The sequence below is a fragment of the Papaver somniferum genome, unplaced genomic scaffold (genome assembly GCF_003573695.1).
Source record: "Papaver somniferum cultivar HN1 unplaced genomic scaffold, ASM357369v1 unplaced-scaffold_21, whole genome shotgun sequence".
NCBI classification, from domain to species: domain Eukaryota; kingdom Viridiplantae; phylum Streptophyta; class Magnoliopsida; order Ranunculales; family Papaveraceae; genus Papaver; species Papaver somniferum.
In genome coordinates, this window is record NW_020631041.1 from 10,477,963 (window position 1) to 10,486,833 (window position 8,871).

Here is an 8,871-nt window from a genome sequence, read left to right on the forward strand (position 1 = left end):
CCTACTTCGGGAGATGATTCGGAGCAAAGAAGGTAGGCTAAGAGCGACTTGATTGGCTGACATAGTAGAGAGCCCGCAGGTAGCCATTATGGAGCTTGCTCGGTCATGCCAGGTGAGGGCCAAGCTTGTTAAATTGACCGGCCAAGTCGTGTGGTCGTGATAATTCCGCGACTGACTTGGAAAGTCTAGATTTCTTATATACAAGAAGCAGTTCAACTAGCCTACTTTGGCCAACTATTTAGAGGGGACGGGTAGGCTAGGAGTGATGTGGTTGGTCTACGCAATAAATGGGTGGTCGGTCATCATAATGGCACCTTATTTTCCGAGCTAGTAAGAATCAGGGTTAGCTAATTGAGCCGTCCAAATTATGTGGTCGTGATCAATTAGCGACTGACTTGGAAGCCAAGATATATTTTCTTAAGAAATTAAACGCGACGACCAGCCTACTTTCATCTTCAATTTGAAGCGGGGATTATAGCGTAGAAGCGTATGATTGGTCGATAAGGAAAAGGAGTGCGGGGGGCTAACACGGAGCAAGGTCGGTCGACCTTGGGTGGCGTGATCTAGGGAAAACCGTCCGGTCAAATGGCGCGGTCATGACCTATCCGTGACTCCCCTTTTATTTATCTTTGTCACTTTTGTTAGAATTTTACTCCTACTGGCTCTATGCTGAGCCAATTTCCTAGCTTGTCTAGGTTTAGTCTCAGCCAATATGAATCAAAATATCGGGCTTGCTCCCTTTTAGGGCAAAAAAATCTAATTTTTGTAAATCGACACAAAATTAGGTAAAAAAATGAAATTTTGAAAATTGACACGAAATTAATAAATTTTGGTGAATTTCGCACGTTGATGCAAAATTACTAATTTTTACTCTTGCAGGTAACGCAACTCTTGTCTCACTGGCACATCTTGCGCGCTTCTGATTAGGTACCTTCATGCATATCTTAATTCTGACACTTCGGGAAATTCATGCTACTCAGCTAAGAGTGAATCATTAATCGTCATGTCATGTCAGCACTAAGAGTTCAACTGGAAACACATCATAGAATAGATACTCAGCAGGCTATGCATTAGTGAATAATGCAAATATGAGCTCAATAAAATTTACATAAAACTTGGAATTTTGCAACATGCACCAATATTATTTTAATAAATTTCGTATATAGAGACATTGAATTACTCAGTACATATTTAAGGACATATTTAAGTACACTCATCAACTTTAAATGTCTCTGCTTCTTTATAGAACGAAGGCACATAAATATATAGTTTTACAGTTTTATCCCTGAATTAAAAACCACAATCAACATTAAGTCTCCTATTTAGCACGTGACAATGACATTGTTGCGAGGTAACAATGTCAAATCATTAATACTTTATATAGAACCGCAAGAAATTATATAAAACTTTATTTGAAAGAATTATCAAATCATTTACACTCATTTTAAATCCAAAAAAAGGAAAAATAATGTATCTCAAAAGAGGTAAGGAAGGTCTTGTTTGTTTTATGCTCCTCGATATACCCATGAATACATAGACATAACTAGCTAGTAGGCGCGTATATTAAACAAGAGAATCCTTGTTTGGTTTTTTCACCTCTTCCATATCTTGGTGCCCCATGTTTTTATTCCCTAAAAATGGTGTTGTCTCTTTAATCTGCAATAAACATTTATCAAAATTATTATCCCATTCAATACTCATCATGGCATGAAAATGAGATCAAGAGACAGAGATAGTATGTTACCTGAGAGATGGAGAGATCATTAATCTGTTTCTTTTTATTTTCATGAGTACAAAAGTAAGAGTACAACCCCATCCCAAACATAGCGACTAAAATACCGATGATATTTCGGTTTGTGAAAGGATCGTGTAGTAATGTGTAGCCGAATCCTAGGACAAGGCATGTCTTCAAATGACCCAAAACTTGATATGTAACAGGGGATGTCTTTCCGATCACCAAAAATGTACTAAAGTTCACCGATACGGAAATCACACACGAAAGAATAATAAATGCCTGCACATTATCAACCACACAACTAAGTACACGGGAAGAATCATGCATTGCATATCGAAAAATGAAAAATACCACAATACTGTATATGACCATAAAATATACAATGATCAGAGAAAGAAGGAAAGAGATATACCAAGACGAAAGGAGAGTATTTGTAGGCAAAGACATTTTGTTTGGTGAGGCATTGATCAACTAGAGGGCCGGAAACAAAGAGTATGCCAGCTTGAAATGGGGCAGATTGGTAGAGTAGTTGTGTAGACGATACATTAAGTCTCTTCTGTATGGTGTTGGTCAGCTGAATTGATTCAAAAAACATCATGGGTCAAAGAAAACACATTCATGTCGTGCTGTTAATTTTAAGCATTATTTCATAATAACTAGAAGAACAAAAGCATACAATTTGGCCGACACATGTTGTAGCGATCGCGAGTAGAGAGATAATTGATCCGACAAGATTAAGCTGGAGATCTGTTATCGACGCAATGCCAACTCCGAGTAGCAATAGAGAAAGAGAGAACTTGATATTCTGACTGAAACATGATCGAGAAACTCAAAAGTTAATTACCAAATGCACATAAGCTCGAAACACAAATGAAATGTTCGTCAGTACTAAAAGAAATGTAATGACCTGAACTGCTTCTTGAGAAACAGGGTTTCCAACAGTACTGTAAAGGGTATAATTGCAAGTTTTGTCATCTGCAGAGGAAAGTCATTTCATCCGGATTAAAATTTCGATACAAACTCAACTAGTCAGACCGTAATTTTTGTTACAAAATCGTAATAGGGAGATTCAAAATAGGTTACTTGGTAGAATCCAATGGAATTGAATCCAAGACTTAAATTGAGAAGTCCAATAGACACGCCATTTAGGATACCGAAAAGCATCACAGTTTTGGTGTCGACCACCTTGGTCTCAAAAACATTGAATCTTTGTGCCACATGAAGTGTGCAAAATGTAACCATTAGATGCCAACTAGTTAATGTTGTAGCTGCAAATACAAGAGATAATTAGAAGATTTCATCACCCAAACGGAACTACAAGGACATATAGCTTTAAGAAACAAATCGGATGCCTTACCGAATGGAAATCCGAGATTACTCATTAGAGCTTTGTTGCATATTACGATAGCAACAGAAGATGTAACTGAAAGTGCTAGAGCACCAATTACCCCGAGTTGTAACCTTGGTGTTTCTCCCATTTTTATGTCTGGAAAGATAACCAATACACCTTTCTGTTTAGTGATTTTGAAAAATGCAGTCGACGATTAAAATGAACGAAACAGCAAAGTGTTAACCAGCACACACACTAATTAATCATCCGTTGATTGGAGTAGTATGAATTAAATAATGCTTTTGAATATCAAACTTATTATTATTATTATTGTGCAAATGTGTGATGACACGCACACGCTGATGTATACAAGGGTGATACAGCAAAATCAAGAGGGAGGAAGACGGTGTAACGAAAACAAACAAAAATCAAGTTAACTAAGACTATTCGTCCAATTAAAAATCATCCATTAACTTAAAGCGAGATTGATAATATATAACTCATTTTCCATTCTGAAATACTAACATAACTCGAGAACCACGTACCTTGGTGATCCCCGGACGGTGGAGATTGTAGCTTTTACACTTGTTTATGTAAATGATCAAGAGAAGAATAATGCAATTGTAGGTAGCTCGAGAAAGAAAAACTGTGGTTAGGATCTTTCTGGTTTTGATCTTCAAATGTCTCGAGAGAGAGAGAGAGAGAGAGAGAGAGAGAGAGAGAGAGAGAGAGAGAGAGAGAGAGAGAGAGAGAGTGTGTGTATGAAAAAGTAGATTTTTATTGCGCCCTTTATATTTTTGATGATTGTAGAGTTAGCTAGTTCGTTCGGTAATAGGCAGTGACGTCTGAATTGATTTTCTAAGCGTGTGATTGCGACTGACTTCCAGAACACAAGGTAGTTAGTAAGTTAACGGAGAAATGAAGCAAAATTATATAGCAACAGCAGCTTATTTATTGTACTGATCAAAAATAAGTTATACTGATTTAACGGGACATCACATTAGAGAGAATGAAGAGACTTAAAACATAAGTTAGGAAGTTGAGAGACAATAATATTGGGGGTTAGATTCCTGGAATTGGAAGCAAAACCAAAGTGTTTGGTGAATGAAAAGAAAAACTTGAGACTCACTCACTCCTTCGAGAAAGAAAGAAAAAAAAAACATCCTCCTCTCCTTAAATGTTCGGTACCAAACCTTAATAATGTTCTTTCTAACCAACAATCATTATTAATTAAGGTACTGTGTGTATTTGATTATTAAGTCGCCCAAAATCGCTTCTCATAAAAAGTGCGTCATATGAGTAAATTTTTGTACATCGACCACGGCCAACGAATACAGATAGGAAAATAATCATAGAAGTTGGGATATCGTTCTCTTTTTAAATCCTTCTACCTTTATAAGTCATAATATTATTGATCGTCAGACTTTGATAGTGTAGACCTTATTCTTCATGGAATATATCAACTACTATCTAGACTTTAGGGGATAGAAATTCCACCTTTGGTATTGACGATTTCTTTTTGCCACTTTATCATTAGCAGTTGTGGAGATCCATTTCTTTATTTTGTTTATAATTTTAATACAGCTTTCTTTGAGAGGTTCCATCCTGTTGCCAAATTTTTGGTACCTCAAGAAGATAGGAGCACTACGCCATCACCTACTACTCTCCAGAGGGTACCATTTTCTGAGCCGGGCAGGAGTGATTGCACAATGGGTTCAGTTCATAAAATCTAATGCTGCTATGTGCATGGGGTTAAGACTAGAGTTCAGGTGATAGTTGATTTGCTGGATTATACTGCCAAAGCACCATCACATGGATCTTCTGAAAATGCATCAATGTGTTCAGAAGGCTCAAGAAAATCGACCCAAATTACCATTTCACATAATCCTGATAAGAAATATAAGAGGATAACTTGGATTTAGTAGGGAGAATGTTTTCAGCACTTTGGAAGGAAGACGGAGACAGTTCCAGATGTTATTCTTGAATGGTTACCTGGAAAAGGAAGGGCGTTAGTTTACCTCTGTTCTTTCCTTGATCAACCATCAGCATCATCTCATACAGTAGATACTCTGAGGTCCAGTTTTTCATTTTCATACCACAGATAACTACTTGTTACTACTATGCAATTAGTTTTTATCTACCCAAAATTGATTCTGATGGTAAACGAGTTAGAATTTCTAACATAATATCTCTTGGTAGATTGTTAAACCACCCCATTATGAAACCCTTGTCTATCTATAGAGAAGTAATGAGACGGACAACAAATTGCATCAAAAAGAAGTTCTAGGATTTTGAGGAGAAATTGGAAGATTTTCAGATTTATGTGGGTACCATTAATCTAGTATCACAATCAAATGGTCAAGATCAACAGATCTTGATTCAAATCACAAAACAGTAAATAGAAGATAAAATATAAACAAGGAAATAAGAAATCCACACAAATAATTAACTAGGTTCGACAATGGTGTGTCGACATTGGTGTTACAAGGTATGATGAGCTCCATTACTGAGGAATGAAGTTCAGTCAAGGTGAAGGTGTTGAGTGAGCGAAGATAGGAACGAAGGCTCTTCAACCTTCAATCTCCTCTTCTCTCAGCCGACCAAAAGTCTCCCCCTCTCTCCACCTTATCCCTTCTATTACAGGGAAATGGGTACTTTGTTTATTACCAAAATAACATTGGCTTAGTTGCTAAGCAGATTTAAAATTGATTCGATATGCGCTGTTATATCCTTATATCCAGCTACGGCTTCTAATCACCATCCACGTGTCAAGGTATTTTATGGTGTATACGATTTTCCCCTTTTCTTCAAGCTTGGAGTTGGTCTAAGTTCGAAGAAAACAGTCTTCACAGTCTCTTCCTCTTCTTGCAATAACTTCCCCTAGATTCTTGAGAAAAATCACCTCTTCCTGGCTCATTCGTGCTTTATCCTGTGTGTCCGTCATCCAGCCTTTGCGCTCTTTGTGGAGGAATTTATGTGAAGAATATAATACATCAAAGTATTTGTCAGATTTTTGGTATAACACGCCTTACCCTCTTTCGAGAGATAATGGCCATATATATTATTATGATTTTGGTCAACTAAGGAGAATATCCTGTGACCGTAAATAAGGAAAAGTATCTTCTATTACACCCCCTTAGTCTGAGCGGGAGATGAACAAACGCTAAGACTAGAACGAAAATTAATAAATAATTGTCTTGGAAGACCCTTAGTGAAGATATCGGCATATTGATGTTCGGAAGGGATGTGCAAGACACGAATATCACCAATACGAACCCGTTCACGAACAAAATGAATGTCAATCTCTACATGTTTTGTGCATTGATGTTGAAACGGATCACCAGACATGTAGACAGCACTCACATTGTCACAATACACCAGAGTAGCCCGCTGTAATGGCATATGTAACTCAAGAAGTAAATTCCGTAGCCAGGTTGTTTCAGCCAGAACATTAGCGACACCCCTGTATTCTGCTTCAGCGCTGGAGCGGGACACCGTTGCTTGATGTTTGGAATACCAAGAGACAATATTGTCACCAAGAAAAATGCAGTAACCAGATGTTGATCGGCGTGAGTCAGGACAACCCGCCCAATCAGCATCAGAATAGGCGGTGAGGCCAGAAATATTCGAAACCGATAGAGGCAAACCATGATCAATAGTGCCCTGAAGGTATCAAATAATGCGCTTAATGGCTTGCAAGTGTGGCTCCCGAGGGTCATGCATAAATAAACATACCTGCTGAACCGCATAAGATATATCCGGTCGAGTGAAAGTGAGGTATTGTAACGCTCCGGCCAGACTGCGGTATAAAGTAGGATCCGAAAGTGCTGGTCCAGAAGTAGCACTGAGCTTAGAGTGCGTGTCGACCGGAGTTGCTACTGGATTGCAGTTCGTCATGGATGCACGAGCAATGATGTCCTTTGTGTAGAGTGACTGAGATAAAAACAACCCTGAGGAAGAACGAGAAACAGTAATACCCAAAAAATGATGTAACGAGCCAAGATCAGTCATAGAAAATTCCAGTTTCATCAGGTCGATAAAGCGGGCTAGGAGAGCATCAGTAGAGGCAGTGATTATGATATCATCAACATATAGTAATAAATATGCAGTTTCCCGGCCGGACCGGTAAATAAAAAGAGATGGATCACAAACACTACCCCGAAAACCACAACCTGTGATGAAAGTCGCAAACCTCTGGAACCACGCCCGAGGCGCCTGTTTGAGACCATAAAGAGATCGGCGAAGACGACAAACATAATCAGGTCGAGCAGGGTCAACAAATCCCGGAGGTTGATGCATATAAACTGTCTCAGACAAGTCCCCATGTAAAAAAAGCATTCTTGACGTCCAATTGGTGAATCGGCCAAGATCTTGATGTGGCAATGCTGAGAACGGTACGAATGGTGGCAGGCTTAACAAGCGGACTGAAAGTCTCAAAACAATCAACTCCAACCTGTTGAGACTTACCATTGGCAACAAGACGGGCTTTGTATCGCTGCAATGTACCATATGCATTAAACTTGTGATGAAATAACCACATGGAACGAATAACATGGGATCCAATAGGTCGTGGTACTAAGTCCCAAGTTTTAGTTTTTAACATAGCAATAAACTCATCTAGCATGGCCTTGGTCCAGTTGGGATCCCTAAGAGCATAAAGGAGAGATTTTGGCAGATTGGAGATATGTTGTTGTGTCTGAACATTGAGATTCAATCGGTAAATTGGACGAAAGATTCCACGAGAGGCACGAGTAACAGGGGGAGAAGAGTTGGCCGAAGTGCCAGGATGAGTGGAAGATGGAGGCTTGACCGCCTGGATAGTGCAGTCAGGCGCTGTTGCAGTGACAGTACGCACTGCAGTGTTGCTGTCAGGAGCTGTGGGAGCTGACTGCTGCTGTGGGGGAATGTGGAGGTGAGGTGCTTTAGTAGAACGACGATGAGGAGGTGTGTAGGGATGTACTGCAGGAGAAGGTGCATGTGCAGTGGCGGAAGATGGTGGAGCAACGACTGGGCGCTGCTGTGTAGTGGAAGAAGAAACTGACGTAGTGGCGGAAGGTGGCTGGACAGGAGGGATTAGGAGCGGAGGATGAGGAGATGTTGGGTAACGGAAGAGAATGGGAAGAAGAGTGGAAGATGGTGTGGATGGAGAGTCATGACAGTTTGATGGAATAGAAACATTGTCCTTGAATGGAAAAACGTTTTCATCAAACGTCACATGACGAGACAAGATGATTTTGTTAGTGGCTAAGTCGAGACATCGATAGCCACGGTGATGAGTTGGAAAGCCAAGAAAAACACACCTAGTGGAACGAGGAGAAAGCTTATGAGTAGTGGTAGCGGAAAGATTGGGATAGCAAAGGCAACCAAAAGTACGAATATGAGAGTACGTTGGTTGACGTTGATAGAGAATGGACACCGGAGAAGAGAAATTTAGGATTTTGGAAGGAAGAATGTTGTGGAGGTAGACGGCCATATGTAGGGAGTCGGCCCAATATTTGGGAGGGACTGATGCATGAGACATAAGCGTGCGAGTGATGTCATTGACACGACGAATTATTCGCTCAGCTTTGCCGTTTTGAGAGGAGGTATGAGGGCATGAGAAACGGAAAACTAACCCATTTTTGTGAGCAAAATCATGAAAAGATGAGTTGTCGAATTCACGACCCATGTCACACTGAAAATATTTGATTTCTCGTTCAAACTGAGTTTTAACGAAAGAACGAAATTCCAAGAACTTGGTATAAACTTGGGATTTTAATTTGAGAGGATAGATCCATAGATAATTTGTGAAGTCGTCTAACAATAT

General features: G+C 39.5%; 1 protein-coding gene across 1 annotated transcript; it reads right to left on the reverse strand.

Annotated features, from left to right (window-relative positions):
* Positions 1-1,216: 1,216 nt before the first annotated feature.
* Positions 1,217-3,840, reverse strand: LOC113340308 (UDP-xylose transporter 1-like). Its single transcript, XM_026585516.1, has 8 exons — positions 3,611-3,840; positions 3,093-3,221; positions 2,819-3,003; positions 2,643-2,710; positions 2,412-2,544; positions 2,148-2,309; positions 1,745-2,014; positions 1,217-1,656 (listed from the first exon to the last, which is right to left on the reverse strand). Exons 2-8 carry the CDS (start codon positions 3,211-3,213, stop codon positions 1,564-1,566), a joined length of 1,032 nt encoding a protein of 343 aa, XP_026441301.1. The 5' UTR covers positions 3,214-3,221; positions 3,611-3,840; the 3' UTR covers positions 1,217-1,563.
* Positions 3,841-8,871: the final 5,031 nt, after the last annotated feature.